Source organism: Daucus carota, chromosome 5 (genome assembly GCF_001625215.2).
Source record: "Daucus carota subsp. sativus chromosome 5, DH1 v3.0, whole genome shotgun sequence".
Lineage (NCBI taxonomy): Eukaryota > Viridiplantae > Streptophyta > Magnoliopsida > Apiales > Apiaceae > Daucus > Daucus carota.
This window is the reverse complement of record NC_030385.2, coordinates 44,033,785-44,051,279: the sequence shown is the minus strand read 5'-3', so window position 1 is coordinate 44,051,279 and position 17,495 is coordinate 44,033,785. Positions and strand designations below refer to the sequence as shown.

At 38.9% G+C, this 17,495-nt stretch overlaps 3 protein-coding genes across 3 annotated transcripts; all 3 read right to left on the bottom strand.

The window, feature by feature from the left end:
* Positions 1-7,269: 7,269 nt before the first annotated feature.
* Positions 7,270-8,917, bottom strand: LOC135152588 (uncharacterized). Its single transcript, XM_064092961.1, has 6 exons — positions 8,643-8,917; positions 8,383-8,547; positions 8,133-8,234; positions 7,975-8,041; positions 7,798-7,896; positions 7,270-7,670 (listed from the first exon to the last, which is right to left on the bottom strand). The coding sequence occupies exons 1-6, from the start codon at positions 8,888-8,890 to the stop codon at positions 7,581-7,583; spliced, it is 771 nt and encodes a 256-aa protein (XP_063949031.1). The 5' UTR covers positions 8,891-8,917; the 3' UTR covers positions 7,270-7,580.
* A 61-nt stretch (positions 8,918-8,978) lies between these two features.
* Positions 8,979-15,930, bottom strand: LOC135152587 (uncharacterized). The gene is made up of 7 exons (XM_064092960.1): positions 15,256-15,930; positions 10,587-11,020; positions 10,293-10,505; positions 10,107-10,199; positions 9,916-10,035; positions 9,411-9,845; positions 8,979-9,299 (listed from the first exon to the last, which is right to left on the bottom strand). The coding sequence occupies exons 2-7, from the start codon at positions 11,013-11,015 to the stop codon at positions 8,994-8,996; spliced, it is 1,596 nt and encodes a 531-aa protein (XP_063949030.1). The 5' UTR covers positions 11,016-11,020; positions 15,256-15,930; the 3' UTR covers positions 8,979-8,993.
* LOC135152901 (uncharacterized) lies at positions 11,395-14,787 on the bottom strand. Its single transcript, XM_064094071.1, has 2 exons — positions 12,245-14,787; positions 11,395-12,151 (listed from the first exon to the last, which is right to left on the bottom strand). Exons 1-2 carry the CDS (start codon positions 14,785-14,787, stop codon positions 11,395-11,397), a joined length of 3,300 nt encoding a protein of 1,099 aa, XP_063950141.1.
* Positions 15,931-17,495: the final 1,565 nt, after the last annotated feature.

The window sequence follows — 17,495 nt, the reverse complement described above, 5'->3', positions numbered from 1 at the left end:
CATTACTTGAGAGTTGACAGGACTTGGTCAATTCCACAAAGACATAATACTACCACATCCTAGCTTTAACATTGTTTGGAGTCTTATGATTATCTTAGAAATTACAACCACCAGCCTCCCTCCTGCAATCACCCTCAGTCCCCCGATTGTTTATATGGGGGGAGGGCTCGACCTAGACAAGACTCTGTTAAAATGATAAAATATAGTTTAATAAATCATTTTGAAATATTTTTTTGAATAAATATTTATTATTTAAATTTTTGTAAAAAAAGAAAAATTATATGAAATACTCTTAATATATGTGTCAACCAATAAATAAATGTAAAAAAATGAGATAGACTATATAAAAGCCCAGTCTTTTTGAGGTTTCATCCCATTTGAGTCTTGAGACAAACTTTTAAATATACATTAATGAATATTAATGTAATTTTATTATTAATATATATATACTTTTATTATAAAATTACTATATATACACATAATTATTTAGAATACATAATTATGATGAAATTGAAGAAAATAATATATATGTATGCACACACACATATATACATATATATATATATATATATATATATATATGAAATTTTATTGCAGAACTCGTCTCATTTTAGATAATTATTAGACATATTTTACTGATGGATATAGAGATACTATCATTATTATTTATAAATTTTTGAATTTAGTAGATTAAATTTGATAAAAGTGATTTATTTAAATTTAGTGAATTAAATTATTTTACGGGATGAAAAAGAAATTGAATGTAATGATATTATCATTTTAAAATATTTAATTTTTAAATAATAAAATTGATATTCAACATGTTGTTATTTATTTTATAATAAATATGCTGGGAAGACACAAAATTATGTATTAAAATTATACCTAAAAAACATGACGGTGATATATTAAAAAAGAAAAAAAGAATCGTGGGCTAAATGAGGGAATCGCGGGTAAATGAGGAGCGCATTCACGAGCTCCGGCTTCCCGAGTCCAGGTGAACCAAGAGACGACAGTGGGTCAATTCTTTTTCTTTTTTTTTCAGATGATTATATTATACTAAGATTGAAAATTACAATATTCGGATGTACAGAATTTTCTTCATCAATACATCCTAAAACATGTAAATATTTGGGATGTTTAAACAACATAACTTTTCAAGTCAGAGGAGATAACCTACAAAAAAATACTTTGTTAAAACCCCTCAATACCTCGTTAAAACCCCTCAATAGTAAAACATGTGAGAATACAAAAGAGACTAAGAACTGATGTCTTTCTTTATTCTTTTCTATCAATAGTTGTAGCTCAATTGTGTGGGACACCAAATTTCGTGGGTCAATTCTTGATTAAGTAAATTTCATGAAAAATATTATAATTCAAAATAAGTAATATCAAAAAAGAAAAAATTAAAGGTTATTAGATTTTTATAATAAAAACATTTTTTAAATAATTATTTTAACAACATAATAATTTTAAATAGCACTCCAAAACCAATCTTTAGTTAGCCAAAAACCCAACTAACTTCATATCTAAAGTGCAGATCGTTATTCGATTCAAAAATTGTTACTCTCTCCAAAGCTACTTTTACATTTAACAAATAATTTTTTTAATCTGGTTTTCCACGAAAAATTATTGATACCTCCGTAACAGCAATAGTAAACAGAGCGTAAGAGCAAGTCCAAGAGTGCCCTAAAATTATGTCCTAAATCAAAATTTAAGGCATTTGAAGTAAAATGGTGCTCCAACAATGTCCTAGTGGTGCCTCAAAACACTAGGACATCTAACAAATGCCTTATTTTTAGGCACAATCATGCATGCCCTAAACCATTTCTATCAATAAAATATTAATTTATTCACATTCCAACACACCTCTCTTCTCTTTCTTTTTCACATCCCTCCAACAATAATTCAAATATACTATTATTTAAATAATAACGCACAATAAGCAAGTCCAACAGCTGCCCTATTTAGTGTCCTAAGTCATAATATAGGGCATTTGATGAAAAAACTTGATCCAACAATGTCCTAGTGATGCCTTATATCACTAGGACAACCCATTCAAGCCCTATTTTTGAGGCACGCTCTCTCCTTGCCCTATCCCATATTTTATAATAAATTCTTACCAACACTCACTTTCTCTCTCTATTTTATATTATGTTTTAATGATGAAAGTGAACTTTTACTAATAAAATATTAAACATTAGTGAAAATAAGGCACATTGTTGGAGTTGAAGTTAGTAAAATATGTCCTAAACTACTAGGACATAATTTTTTATATTATATTTAGGGTTCCAACTAGGACACTGTTGGACTTGCTCTAAGGCACATTGTTAGAGTTGTTATATTAGAATGATGTCCTAAATCACAAGAACATAATTTTTTATTATATATATATATATATAGGACACTTGCTATGAAATTGTTGGACTTGCTCTAATCTCTTTCATAAACGAACTGCTCTCATGGACTCATGGAAAGAAATAAAAAAATCTCTATTTTATGACACATTCGGTCCATTAGTTGTTCTTCACTGACCCTTTAAATCCAATTTTAACGGAACATAAGTTTGTCGTAGAAATGATAAATTTGAGTTTCAACCAAGCACACGTTTACCACATGAATAATAAGTCTATAAAACTCGTTAAAATAGACGGCGTAATTAAACCAGAATAATCTTCTCATGAGGGAAGATTTTACATATTTTTCTCTACAAGTCTTTGCGTGTGAAAATGTGTTGAGTGGGTTCAACCCAAATCACACATTAAAAAGATAAAAGAAAATTATCTTGAATATACGACGGCAAAAAACTCTATTAGTATGTCTTTTGATAGAAGACCGAAAACAAATCCATGTGAGCTTAACATAATTGGAAACCAATCTCGAAAACTAATTCACAATCTGCGTATGGACAACATGTTTTGTAAATTTACTTTCTCTTCTGATAATTGAATCTACAAATTCGAGTCGAGTCAACTATGAGTTGGATACTTTTTTATTTAACTATGAGAAGTCTGATGCCCGATTCGACTTCAACAATCAGACTGATTTTAATCCCAGAACCTAGGAAACAAAATTAAAGTAGCGATTATTAGAAACGGTTTTTCTATGGTATGCCCATGGGCACACATTAAGCACCAAAATTTATGAAATTGGAGGGTTTCTATTGGCTTACCTTCTTTAATAATGGTGGACCCCCCTGCAGTTACAACAACCACACCAATCAAAACCCTCCATTTTTATCAATGTTAGTGCTTAGCATGTGCCCATGGGCACACACTAGCCAAACCGTATTAGAAAATAAACAAAAAACTAAACAAAACAAGGTTTATAATGTCGTAATCATATTAGTACATTCGAAAACCGAAACTAATGAGAGTATAAAAAGTAATGGTCTGATTTGACAGTCTCAATTGCTACAGTAACACTACCCCTGGAGAGTAGAGTAGGTGTGTTTTGGCGTTTTGGGTGTGAGAAGATGGATAGAATTGAACATTGTACTAGAAAAGATCCGACACACTTAAGCAGTACATTAAAGTTTTGACGACTTATCCTATATTCATTGATTGGAAAACTGATTGCGGGGTCATGTTTATTGTACAAATTTAACTAGGGGTAAGTGTACTACAATAATTCACTTCTACTTATTTTTAAGGGCTAGAGGAACTGCATCTGCTTCTTCGTGTCTCATACAGATACAGTAGTACGGAGTAATTTTCAACGCTCAGCTTGGCCTGCTTGGCCTGTTCATTATTACAGCTTGGAGGGATAGATGAAATTCGATAGAATCCGGTGTTATATCAGTGTTATGGCCAAATATCAACTCGGCAGATGATTGCGGAGACCTCGCCTCAATTCACGGAAAAGACCAATCTCTGAGAAAGTCCTCGCCCTTTAGATTGACCTCGCCATCTATGGGGGCCCACGAAGTACGGGCCGGTAACAGATGAACCCGGGTCAACAGGACGGTCCTCGCCCATTGAGTGTCCTCGCCCAGTATGGACCCTCGTCCTAGGCATGTATCGGGCTTCACGGCTCAGTGACTGGCGGCCCAAGTCTTCAAGAGGGACCTCGCCCATTGTTGAAGGACCTCGCCCAATGCGTACCTTCCTCGCCCAATACTGAAAAGGGCCGAATACGCCTGGCTCTCAGGCCTAGTTATTATTGTTTTATCTAGGGCCCAGACCCACCATCAGCCTCGCCCTAAGAGAGGACGGAGGGCTGGCCCAAACAGCTGAGTCTGAGGAGGTCCACGTGGGCTAGTGCTGGTCAGCCCACCTAGTTCCATGCTCCTCGGAGGAGGCTGGGCTCCAGAAGCCCATATCCGTCTGATCTGAGGCGGTGGCCCATAGCTGGAACCAGAGAATGAGAAACCTATTCTGATTAGGTTACTTGTTCCCCAAGAACTACGTATGGCTTGATCCCTATAAATAGGGTACGTAGGCACATCGTTTGGGGATAAGTCACAACCCTTGCAAGAACGAATACTCATTCGCTCTTGTGAGAAAACCCTGATTCCCTGAACGATCTCAGCCAAACCCAAAATCACCACCCATACTCCGTCGTCCGCCGTCATCGTCCACCACAAGTTCCAGCAACCCTCCCCGAATCTTGTTATCACCAGATTCCTCCGTTAACAATTGGCGCTAGAAGGAGGGGCTTTTGACATCTATTGGTGGAAAGAAGTCTCAGGATATGAAGAACGACGCTATGGATCAGAACCAGAAGGCTCCGGTGGACCCAACTGTCATCGAGATTACTGATGCGCCACCGCCGCCACCGTCCGATAATCAACAATCCCTACTCAATACTCTCTTGACGACAATTCAAGCACCCATCATGATGTCCAACACCCAGATCTTCGACACCTTCGCCGCCTTCACCAATACCATGAAAGCTGTCTCCACCCGCCTGGACTCCATGGAAGAAGTGGTACGGTCGCTGTCAAAAGACACCGGGAAGCCACATGAACAGAATCGTCGTCACCACACTGGAGGAGATGGGAGCAAGGGAAGGTCCTCCCATGGGACACATCGCCAGTGAAAAGAACCTATAACAGAACCACCAGAATCAAACAAGAAGGCTGATGATAGGTTTCGCACTATAACACCCCGGAGCTTGCATTACGATACTCCCGGGACGCGACGTCCCTTTGAAGACCAAAGACAAGCAAAAATCGTGATCTCCCAATACATCAACAAATCCTTAACCGAAGAGCAACGACGGGAGGCCAATAGAAAGCACGAAGAAGAGCTTGCTCGGGATATCCGCAGTATCAGGCAACAACATCGACTCGCAACCGTCAAAAGTGAGTTCAAAGGTCATCCCCCACCACCAATCAAAGGCAACGAGAAAGTTCTCGAACCATCTTCGGAAGGGAGACGTTCTTCTGGGAACGAGAAAGCTAACGAGGAGAAACAACTGGTAATATATGAAGGGAAGAGGAAGCCAGCCTATTCGGAAAAGACCTATGCAGGAAGTTCCTATAGACAGAATCACCCTTCGTCACTTCCCAGGCATCAAGACTACCGACAGAACTCCTCTCAGAACCATCGCTTGGGCTATCACCGAAATTCATCTCAGGACTACCACGGGAACTACCGACGTACCTCGCCCCACTACTATCGCCGCCCGAGAACACCTCCGATGTACCGTAGCTCAGCATCACAATCTGACGGACGCATAACACCCTCCAGCAGCCGGGGCCCAACTCCACAAGGAAACCTTCCTCCTCCACAAGGAAACCTTCCACCACCTCCGCAAGGAAACTTTCCTCAAGGAAACCTCCACCTCCTCCGCAAGGAAACCTTCCTCCTCCACAAGGAAACCTTCCTCCACCTCCACAAGATAACCCGGTAATGATTCCCGGATTAGATGGCGTATCTGTTGATGCTCTGAAAGGATTGCTGGTACAATTTGGTGTACAAGGACAGATGGTTCCAGAGGAAGCGGCTTCCCCTTTCTCAACCGCGGTTCGACAATCTCCCCTGCCGGCCACTTTTCGAGGAACAGGAGACCTAAGGTATAATGGAACAACAGACCCAGCAGAGTACATCGGACGCTTTACTACGGAGATGGAACTTCACCAGGTATCTGATCTGACTAAGTGCCGACTCTTAGCTTCAACTTTGAGAGGAAACGCCCATCAGTGGTTTCAGAAGATCGGACCCGGAAGCATCGGATCATGGGAGCAAATGCGTAGAATGTTTCTTACTCAATTCCAATCTTCAATCCATTATGCCCCGCCTGTCACCACTTTGGCCAACATCAGGCAGAAAGAAGGGGAGACACTTCAAGCTTATTTCCGAAGATTCAATGCAGAAGTTCCACAAGTAAGAGGAGCAACTGACGAAATCGTTAAGAATTTCTTGATAGCGGGGGTAAGAGTGGGTACTGATTTCTGGAAAGCACTTCAAAGGAAAGAACCACCTACGTTGGCAGCCTTATATCTCCTTGCAGAGCCATACAAAAGGGAAGAAGAAGCTTTAGCAAGTATAACCAGGCATGACGCCAGTTCATCGAGGTCACACTACTAGAAAAACGTCAATAAACATCGGTTAAACACCGATGTCTATGAAAAACAAAAAACGATGTCTTTGTGGGCGATGTTAAAGGTCCCCCCATTTAACATCGGTTTTAAACTGATGTAAAAGATGACAATGACATCGTTTTTTCAGTTGTAAACTGATATCTATCTCTTGATGTTAAATTTTTAATGCACATCTATAATTTATATATTACTATAACATGATAGTTTTATCAATTTGAAGATATGCAAGACAAGCAAAAATCTTCCATTTTCCTTATAAAGTGATGTTACTAACATCTCTCACATTTGTTTTCGAAATAAACCGATGTTAGTAGAGCTTTTAACATCGTTTCTTAAGTTAGAACTAATGTCTCTGTAGAAGGCACTGATGTCTATGAAAATTAATAACATCATTTTCTTTTTATACACTGTTGTGTAAAATGGGTTGCACTGATGTTGTTACCTGCTTTTAAAATCGGTTGCTTTTTAAAACATGATGTCTATGAAAATTAATAACATCATTTTCTTTTTATACACTGTTGTGTAAAATGGGTTGCACTGATGTTGATTACCTGCTTTTAAAATCGGTTGCTTTTTAAAACATGATGTCTGATTTATCTGCTTTTAAAATCGGTTGCTTTGTAAGAAATGATGTCTGATAACCTGCTTTTTTTATGCAAATTTTAAAAACAGAGCTGCCAAAAAATTACCAAAACCAAAATACTACAAATCAAACAACCAAATTAACATCCAAACAATCTCCAAATATATATACCAATTGTCATTCTCCTAACCAACTTCTACTACACATCCAAACATCCACCAGCATCCAAATTAACATCCACCATAGCATCCAAAAATCAATAACACCAATATATCCCAACAGTATACTAAACCATCAAACATCAACTACTACTACTACTTGACATTAATTCATCCATGATTTTTAAGTTCTAACTGTACTAGCTAGCTAGCTACGATATCCGAAAACATTCAAGCGAAATATATAGAGCTGTTTTTAGATTGCAAGACAAGTACTACCGGTCACCAGCAGCTACATGATGGATTGGATATAATCAAGCGTCTCATAGCGAACGACGTCAAGCTCCTCCCTTGTATAAGTCTTGCGACTCTTTAAAGCCCACTGGAACACAAATAAACCTATGTCATTCCTTAACCAACTGAAAAACTTATATACTAAAAAATTCAGTACTGTAAAAGATTAAATACTGCTGCCCTATATATACTTGAGTACTGAAAAACTTATAAACCTTGTCTAGCAGCTTCATCTCCTCGTCCGCAACTAAATCTTTCATATAACGCATGACCACATATCCACATTCTGTACCGCCTGGTTGTTTAGGGCAGCCCTATACATTCCAAATTTTTTTTAATGACACTAGACATTTCACAAAAAATGAAAAATAACAAATCAAATAAATACTCACTAGAACGTTTTTAACTTTGGGATTCTTGTTTACCCGTCCTTCCTGGGCATTAAAAGATCTCACTGCTCTGTAAAATGTATAATTACAAAATACAATGTCAAATCAAGAAATTACCCATTACATTATATATATTATTATAAATTGAAGTAAAAAATTACCGCATTAAAGCCTTTTCAAGGTCCTGGGGATGTGGATAATGAGGCAATGGATTAAGGATGAAAATTTCTGACTCCCAAAACACAATCAATATCCAATGCAAACTGTTTTCATTATATATAAACTAAAGTGAGAATTTAAACTGTTTTCATTATAATATCTAATATTATAATTAATTTACCAACAACTATATATATGACTAATCAAGGCGATACAATATTGTAAAACAGGACGCATAAAAAAGAGACGTACTTGTAGTTAAAAGGCAAAAAGTTCATGCGAAGAACTCCGTCTTTCAGCCTTTGCACAACATAATCATTAAATTCATCATTGAGCTTGTACGTGGACGGATGAAGAAAAGAAAACATCGCTGACAAATCTCTACTCGGCGTATCCCGAAACAATGAATACAAATACCTAAAAATACAAACAAAAAATTACATTTGGTGAAGAAATATCATTACTATATAAAATTAGACCAGATTCGAAAAGAATATAAAAAAGAAGCTTACGCCATGTATGTTGATATAGCAGACTGTCCAATCATTCTAAACTCTAGCAATGCAAGTACATTCTCTTCAAGTAGATAAATCGTTCGTTCAATTCCAAAAATTTCAAAATCACATGGAACCGGTATTGAGTTTCCACTTTCCTTCATGACTGTCGATGCAAATTTGTACAACACCCTAAAACGAGGAGGCACACTGTCCTTTGGCTTCACAGAATTAAATGCTTTATGCACTCTCTCCACCTCAGTCATCTTCCGCACCTTTTTAATTTTCTGTAAATAAACATTTAAGCATAGAAGTCGTATATTATAATATATACCTCAGAACTAGTACATGTATATTATAATATATACCTCAAAATTTAAACTGTTTATTTAAATTATATACCTCCGATCCAGTACTGGAGATGTAGCTGATCATGTCTTTGGGCCATGCTAAATGAGAACCGATGGCTTGGTGGACGGTTTCTATCTCACCAATTACAGGAACAGGCACCAAAGCATCATCCTGAATGCTTCCGTCCACACTAACACGAACAAATCCTGGTTGTAGAGGCACTCCATGAACCGATGTACTTAATCCATCTTCCTCATCAAAAACAACACCAAAAGCTACCTTATTATCGATGTTGTCCACTGCCAGTTCACATTTGCGAGGACCCTAGTTTAAAATTATACATCAAAATAGACACATTACATCACCGTTACAAAAAATTTAATTATATTCGACATTATCAAACAAATGAATCAAGTAAACACTGTAACTGTATACCTTTTGTTCCGGAGGACCAGGAGGAGGAATAATAACCAAATCAGCACCCTCTTTATCCTCATCGGTCATCAATTCATCTGCCATCAGTTTTTTTGCAACAGGTTGCTTTCTGGTCTTTTGTTCTTGGTCTTGTTCTTTCACCGCCCCTGGACAACTTGCTTTCTCGGAATTTTGATGAATTGGTGAATTTTGATAATTGCCCCCAGCAATCAAAGCTTTCAACTCAGCAATTTGCAACTCAAGATTATGAAATTGCTCTTTGGTAATGTGATTCCTCGACTTTTTCGGCAAGTCGAAGTACACAGTTGGAGGTATGAAGTTTCCAACCCCACGAACCCTTCCCGCATGCTCGGGAGTTTCCAATACAGTGGTGAGCACATCCTTAGTTCCATCCGGCTTGAATTCACCATTTTGCTGCTTTTCGAGTAACGAATCCTGTTAAAAAAAATGAAATTAATTAGGCATGATATTGAAAATGAAAGAAGTAGAAAATTAGAAGTCTTACAATTTGTTCAATTTTCTTTTTCAGTTTTGGGCTAATATTCCCGTCATTTGGCTTACGGGCATTTTTCCACATAATTGCCCTATCTGGCCTTTCAGCAGGCTCCAACCTCCCTGACCGTATCTATAAAAAAAATTAACACACTCATACAAATAGAAATGTGAAAACTATAATTTAAATGATAAGACTCTTACTTCTTCTTCTTCCAATCCGATGTATCCTTTTCTTGACACTCGGTGTGGATATTTCCGTTTTCCCACTCTCTCACTCTGTTTTCTATTCTCTTCCTGTATACAAACATATCTTGTTACTTACTAACAAGTAATGCAATTTTACTAACAAGTAATACAAACAAATTTTTAGTAACAAGTAAAGCACACCTGCCAATCTTTTGTGACTCTAACTGCAACGAATCGTCTCCATGCTTTCTTACCGACAAAAGCATATTGTTTTGGTGGCTTCTGTAGCTTCTTCTTCTGTCCAACATAAGGCAACACATATTCCGCTGTCAATTTAGCCTTGAAATTTCTCCATTTTGCGCCTGCCGACTGTAGAATCCTCTTCCGACTTTCAGGAATCAGCTCGAATGTATCCTGAAGCACAAATTTAACAAGTTCAGACAATACAAATTCTATAAATAAAAACCATGACAGTACAAATTGTAACTGACGTACCTCAAGATCATTCCATATTTTCTCTTTTAATTCAGGGTCAACCTTTGGCCAACTTGGAATGTCGATTGGCACCATTGTCCTTGCTAGCATGCCTATATAGGACTGCAGTTTGTGCCGTTCGTCTCCAACTGGAACTGCAACTTGATTGAACCGTAAATTCAATTTCTCTCCCTTCGCTTTCTTCATCACCACTTTGTGCATAGCACAAACACCTCGTGCTGCTCCAGATGACCTTTTTTTAGATTGTGTACTACTTTCTGTGGGTTGTGGACCCGTCTGGCGGGAAACAATGGTGTCCGCTGGAGTAACGGGGTCAGGCTCTGGTATTCCTGGATTCTCTTCCAGGAGAGCTGGGGATTCATTTATGTGCTTCTTCTCATCCAAGGATTCTTTAGACTGTTCTTTAGCTCTTTTCTCTTTCTTTACCATATTTCCTGCATTCACCACATGGAGTAGGAATATACAAGAGATACAATCAAAATAAATAGAAATAAGGCTATAAACAGTGAAAAGAGATACAATTAACCAAATGGAGTAGAAAAGAGATACTATTGCCACACAAAAAGATTCAGTTTTATATTTATGGAATATATTGCAAAATTCATAACAATCCATAACAATTTCATAACAAGTTCATAACAATCCATAACAGGCAATAATAAAACTCCAAGTCTACCACAACAGGTTCATAACAATCCATAACAATTTTGCAACAATCAAAAGTAGCTGAGAAATATATTTTTGAATAAAGATAGTTCTAGACTTAAAAGCTGATAAATAAACTTCTTCACGAATTTTAAGCCTCTAATCACTTCTTCAGCCAGATTCCCTCGCCATCCTTTCTTTTATTGCCAGCATTAGACTCTTCGTCGTCATCAACACCAGGATCAACTATGGGGATGTTAGAGCAGAATGGGGGGTTCTCCAAGATCGTATCTCCAAGATCATCATCATTGTAGATCTCGTGATAATCTCTGTTTGTTGAGGTCAATACGACTGACCATTTAGAATCAACGGGATCTTCCACGTAGAAAACTTGTTTCACTTGATGCACAGACACATATTTGTCATTCTTGTGGCCTTGTCGACTAAGGTCCACAAGTGTGAAGCCAAGTTCGTCAGCCTTGACGCCTCTGTCACAGTCAGCCCATTTGCACAAGAACAACGGGGCTTTAAATGAGTGGTAATCTAGTTCCCAAATATCTTGAATCCTCCCATAAAATGTCATATCACTTTCTACGGGATTTAAATCCTTAGCACTCGAAACTTGGACAGTTTTAGCAACTAAAGAGACTCCACTATTTTGAACAACCCTAGCATTGTCTCGTTCCTCTGTGAAGTATCGGATCCCATCAACTAAATACCCATCAAAAGTTAAAACATTAAATGATGGTTTGCCTGCTAGCCACCTTATCGTTTCTGAAACACCTTCGACTTTCTCATTTAATTCAGTAATAACTTTGTTCTGAAACCAATCAGCAAACAACCTATTATGCTCCCCAATCATCCACTGAATAGACTTTTTCTTTCCCTCATAAAGTTTTTCAAGCAACTCCTTATGCATCCTTCGAAAATGCATAAATTAGTTAGTTACAAACTAAAATAATGCTTCAATTCTTACAGAATAAATCAAGAAAAGAAAAAGAAAAGTGGCTTACTTAATATATGGAAACACTTCACTGTTGTTTAAGAGGACGTGTAAATGCGCCTCATCTCGTTCTTTCTCTTCAACAGATTTTATTGTTGCAGCCGAAAGTGGACCAGAAAGTTTGCCTTGGTCCTTCGGCAGACCAGCAGTTGTGAAACTATTTCTAGAGAACTCTGCACAGAATTCTACAGATTCTTCTTTCAAATATGCTTCGGCTATACAGCCTTCCGGAAAATAACGGTTTCGCACATAACTTTTCAACACTTTATTAAAACGCTCAAATGGGTACATCCATCTATAGAAAACCGGTCCACATAAACGTAATTCCCTGACCAGGTGCACTATTAGATGTATCATTATATCGAAAAAAGAGGGGGGGAATATTTTCTCGAGCTCACATAAGGTTAATACCACATCGGCTTGCAATTTATCAAGTTTTGACACGTCAACAATTTTGTTGCACAGAGTGTTGAAAAAGAAGCAAAGCCTTATTATGCTAACTCTAACATTCTTCGGAAGCACCGAACGAATAGCTACAGGGAGTAATTGTTGAAGAAGTACATGGCAGTCATGAGACTTCATCCCAAATATCTTTAAATCTGCCATGGATACACAATTTCTGATGTTTGAGGAATGCCCATATGGCAGCTTCATTGATGATAGTGACTTCAACACTTCTCTTTTTTCTGCTTTTGTTAGAGTAAAACAGGAAGGAGGCAGATAAGTTTTTTTGACTCCTTGTTCTGGAGCTAAATCAGTCCTAACCCCCATGTCCATCATATCAAGACGAGACGCCTCGCTATCTTTGGACTTGAACTTTAAATTCAATAACGTCCCAATTAGACTATCGCAGACATTTTTCTCCACGTGCATAATATCAAGGCAGTGACGAACATAATGGAATTTCCAGTATTCTAACTCAAAAAATACTGACTTCTTCTTCCAAGCACAGTCCACCTTCTTCGACTTCTTTACTTCATTTCCAAAAGAAAATTTAATGTTTTCTTGTTGTTCTAACACCTCTTGTCCAGAAAGAGGTGGCCTGGGCTGCCCAAACTCTTGTTGACCGTTAAAGGCTACTTTATTCTTCCTGTATGGATGATGTCTAGGTAAATACCGACGATGACCTTGGTAACATATTTTCCTACTATAAGGCAAGTACTTAGCAACGGTATCATCACCACACACTGGACAACCCAAATAACCCTTGTTGACACATCCAGACAAATTACCATACGCCGGGAAATCATTAATCGTCCATAACAAAGCCGCCCTTAAAGTGAAAAAAGATTTTGTGAAGGCATCATATACATTCGGTTCACCTTCTTCCCAAAGCTTTTTCAAATCATCAACTAACGGTTGTAAGAACACATCAATGTTGTTACCTGGTTCATGTGGACCGGAGACTAATATAGTTAACATCATAAATTTCCTCTTCATACATAACCACGGAGGAAGATTATATGTTACCAATGTTACCGGCCAACAAGAATAACGATTGGTCAGCCCATTGTTATGTGGGTTGATACCATCAGCCGCCAAAGCTAGTCGAAGATTTCTTGGCTCACTTCCGAAGGCAGGCCACCTGTAATCGATATTCCGCCAAGAAGGTGAGTCGGCAGGATGGCGCATCTGTCCATCCTGAATTCTTTGGTTGGTGGAATGCCATGTCAACAACTCAGCTGTCGAAGAAGATTTAAACATCCGTTTAAATCTTGGAATGACCGGAAAGTACCACATAACTTTTGCCGGGACTTTATACCGTTCTCTACCATCCTTACCCACCTTCCAGCGTGAAAGCTTGCACTTTGGACACTCCGAAGCAGTCTCATATACACCCCTGTATAGAACACATTCATTGGGACACGCGTGGAATTTTGTATACTCAAGGCCTAAATTCGAAAGAGTTTTTTTTGCTTCGTATGAGTTAACAGGTAATGTATTATCCTGAGGTAGGAATGAGCCAACTGTCGAGAGCAGATCATTGAACGCACTATCACTAACACCATATCTCGCTTTCCAGTTCTGTAATTTCAACATTGAATCTAATTTTGTGCAGTCGCTGCCCTCAAATAAAGGTTGTTGAGCATCGACAACAAACCTCTTAAAATCATGCGAGTCTTTATCGTACTCATCACCCCCCGAATTATCCCCCGGATTACGATATGCTGCTTCACAAACTGCAGCAGCTTCTGAAGCACCAGCAGCCACCGCTTCTGATGCAGCAACCGCTTCCGATGCGGCTTCAAAGGCTGTAAGAAATGCTTCTGCATTATGCTCCTCTTCCTGAGGGGGCAGTGTGCTACCGGCAGACGAAATACCAGCCTTGCCTCCGTGCCAAATCCAATCAATATACCCGAGACTGAAACCGTTTTCGTAAAGATGACCCCTTATTATTTTTACCGGAAATTTCTTGAAATTGACACATTTGCAGCAGGGGCAAGGTATTTTTTTAGGATTTTTACAGTTTTGCTCGGCGCAAATCAAAAACTTTTCAACCCCGACTTCATACTCCAACGAATCCCTCTCTTTCGAAATCCAATCTTTCTCCATATCTATAGGATAACCTATTTCCTACCTAATTTTCATATCAAATATTTAAAACAAGCAACGTACAATCACAAAAGCATGGTCATATATATATATATATATATACACACACATAAAATGCAACTATAAATTATATAGTATTAAAGAATATAATATATATTATAATATACATGTACTAGTCAGGTTACCCAATTTAGAGCAACAAAAATGAAAACATCATAATAACAACAATACCCAATTCAAACTTAGATTAACATAAAAACATGAAAATATGCTCGATAAAATTACTACTAACAACAATAATATGCTCAACATCATATAATTACAACTGAACTGCAGCATGAGAAATTTAAAAATTAGGAGATGCTCTGTAACATGCACAATAAGAACAATCACTCATCCAATTACAAATTTAAAAATTAGGGTTTCGAAGTGAAACCCCCAATTCTAAAATTAGGGTTTAGAACATACCCAATTCAAGCTGTAACCTCCGAATTAGTTCTAAACTCCCACTTGAACTCCGACTTGAGCTCCGACGACCCTTTAACCTTCAACTTAGCTCTAAACCCAGCTTTAACCCGACTGGAACTTCGACTTTCGACTGGAACCTCGACTTCGACTACAGAGACAGCCCAGAGAGAGAGAGAGCAGCTTCACAGCAGTGAGAGAGGTGAGAGAGTGACGAGAGAGGAGAGTGACGAGGTGAGAGTGAGAGGAGAGGTGAGAGAGGAGAGTGACGAGGTGACGAGGTGAGAGTGAGTGAGGTGAGACTGTGTTTTGAATTTCATGTGTTTTGAATTTTAAGTTTTATATTTTATGTTTTTTATTATAATTTATATTTTTTTTTAATTTATTGAGGAGATTAAGGACATTGAAAAGAAAAGAGCGGGGGTGGGAAATTTTGCTAAGGCAAAAAAACAGGGGGAAGTTTTAGGAGGGAATGAATTATTTGGCCAAGGGGGGAAAACGGGGGAAGGCGCGCTTGTTTATTTTTTAAAACAGACTTATAACATCGGTTTGACTAAAACACCGATGTTTATATCAACAAAAGACATCGGTCGTTAAAAACCGATGTGGGAAACACCTTTTACATCGGCGGATAGAGCAACCGATGTCTAAGAGGCGATGTCTATTCTACTTTTTCTAGTAGTGTCATCTAGGCAAAGGAAGAGGGACAGAAGGCCTAGTCCTAGGAAGGAGAAGAAGAATACGGTTAATGCCTTGGATGTCAGACCTGTCTCGGAGGAACGGAACAGCCCACCGCGCCAATCTAGCCCCGTAAGGAGAAGGTCAGATATCGATCACTATACTCCTTTAGTTGCTTCCATTGAGCATATTTTCGAGGTAAACAAAAGAACAGGAATCTTCAAGAAGCCGAACCCCCTTACCTCGGCTCAGTCTAAGGATAAGAAAAAATTTTGCGCCTACCACGATTCACATGGTCATGATACCCACGAGTGTCGTCAACTGAAGGAAGAGATAGAGCAGCTCATTAGAAATGGTAAGCTGACAGATTGGGTTGTTAGAGAAGTAAAAAAGCTTAAAGATACACCTATCATCACCTTGGTACCAGAGGCCGAAACAGAGGTACCTGCTTCAAGTGACCCTCCAAGAACAACCAGAGAAGGTAGCATTCACACAATCTTTGGAGGTCCACATGTGGGAGGAGATAGTAGAAGTGCCATGGATAGGTATGCCAGAGAGGCCAAGCAACCCCCTCTCACCAACGTCTTCCGCCTCTCGGAGAGGCCACCTAAGTTGTTCAAGGGAGAAGATACTCAGATCATATTTTCAGAAGAGGACGCCCGATGGGTTCACCACCCCCACTCTGATGCTCTAGTTGTGAACGTCAGGATCGGGGCCAGGAACGTACATAGAGTGTTCGTGGACAATGGCAGCTCAGTAAACCTGTTGTATTACTCTACCTTCCAGAAGATGGGACTGCTAGATAAAGACATGACCCATAAGACAACCTACCTTTACGGTTTCACCGGCGATGCCGTGAAGGTAAAGGGGACCATCTGGCTTCCGGTGACACTCGGCGATGACCCGGTTTCCGCTACTCAGGTGGCTGAGTTCATGATCGTTGAAGCCCCAACCTACTATAATGCCCTGATCGGAAGACCTATTTTGAAGGACATGAGAGTTGTGACCTCCATATACCATCTGTCCATGAAGTTCCCAACTCCCAGGGGGGTAGGTTGTATCAAAGGATGTCAGTACGATTCTAGAGACTGTTATAACCGCACCATAAAGACAGCCTCGAAGTTCAAGACCAATATTGACCCGGATGAAAAAATGTTGGACTTCAGCGAGGAGAATGCAGAAGAAACAAAAAGATCCTTCAGGCCATTAAGGTTCACCAAAGCCTCCACCAATATGATCTATACGGTACAGTTCCCGGATGAAGAGAGCCCTCAGCTAGTAGGATGGGAGGAAGAAGCACAGAAGAGGTTAGGATGGAAAGGACCGGAACCATCCCTCCCTAAACAAACCATATTACAGATCGAAGGAGTCCCTCCTGTGCCAGCCGACACACTAGTCGAAGGAATAGTGGAGGATGCTAGTGAAGATGAGTCTGAAGAGCAGAAACTGATGCGTGCAAGAAAGGGAAAGATGGTTATGGATGATCCAGCACTACACCCGTCAGACTACCCAAGACTTCCCCCAGCAGAAGGCGAGAGTTCGAAGTCCGCTGACACGACTGATGG

Bases quoted from the DNA above. Each gene is read 5' to 3' on its own strand.
- LOC135152587 (XM_064092960.1), bottom strand. From the start codon at position 11,015: ATGGTAAAGAAAGAGAAAAGAGCTAAAGAACAGTCTAAAGAATCCTTG. The intron at 10,200-10,292 runs GTGTGCTTTACT...GTTTGTATACAG, and splicing joins GAGTCACAAAAGATTGGCAG to GAAGAGAATAGAAAACAGAG. The intron at 9,846-9,915 runs GTAAGACTTCTA...TTTTTTTAACAG, and splicing joins AAAAGAAAATTGAACAAATT to GATTCGTTACTCGAAAAGCA.
- LOC135152901 (XM_064094071.1), bottom strand. From the start codon at position 14,787: ATGGAGAAAGATTGGATTTCGAAAGAGAGGGATTCGTTGGAGTATGAA. The intron at 12,152-12,244 runs GTAAGCCACTTT...GCATTTTCGAAG, and splicing joins GAAGTGTTTCCATATATTAA to GATGCATAAGGAGTTGCTTG.
- LOC135152588 (XM_064092961.1), bottom strand. From the start codon at position 8,890: ATGACTGAGGTGGAGAGAGTGCATAAAGCATTTAATTCTGTGAAGCCA. The intron at 8,235-8,382 runs GTACGTCTCTTT...TAATGAAAACAG, and splicing joins TTTTTGCCTTTTAACTACAA to TTTGCATTGGATATTGATTG. The intron at 8,042-8,132 runs GTAATTTTTTAC...TACATTTTACAG, and splicing joins CTTGAAAAGGCTTTAATGCG to AGCAGTGAGATCTTTTAATG.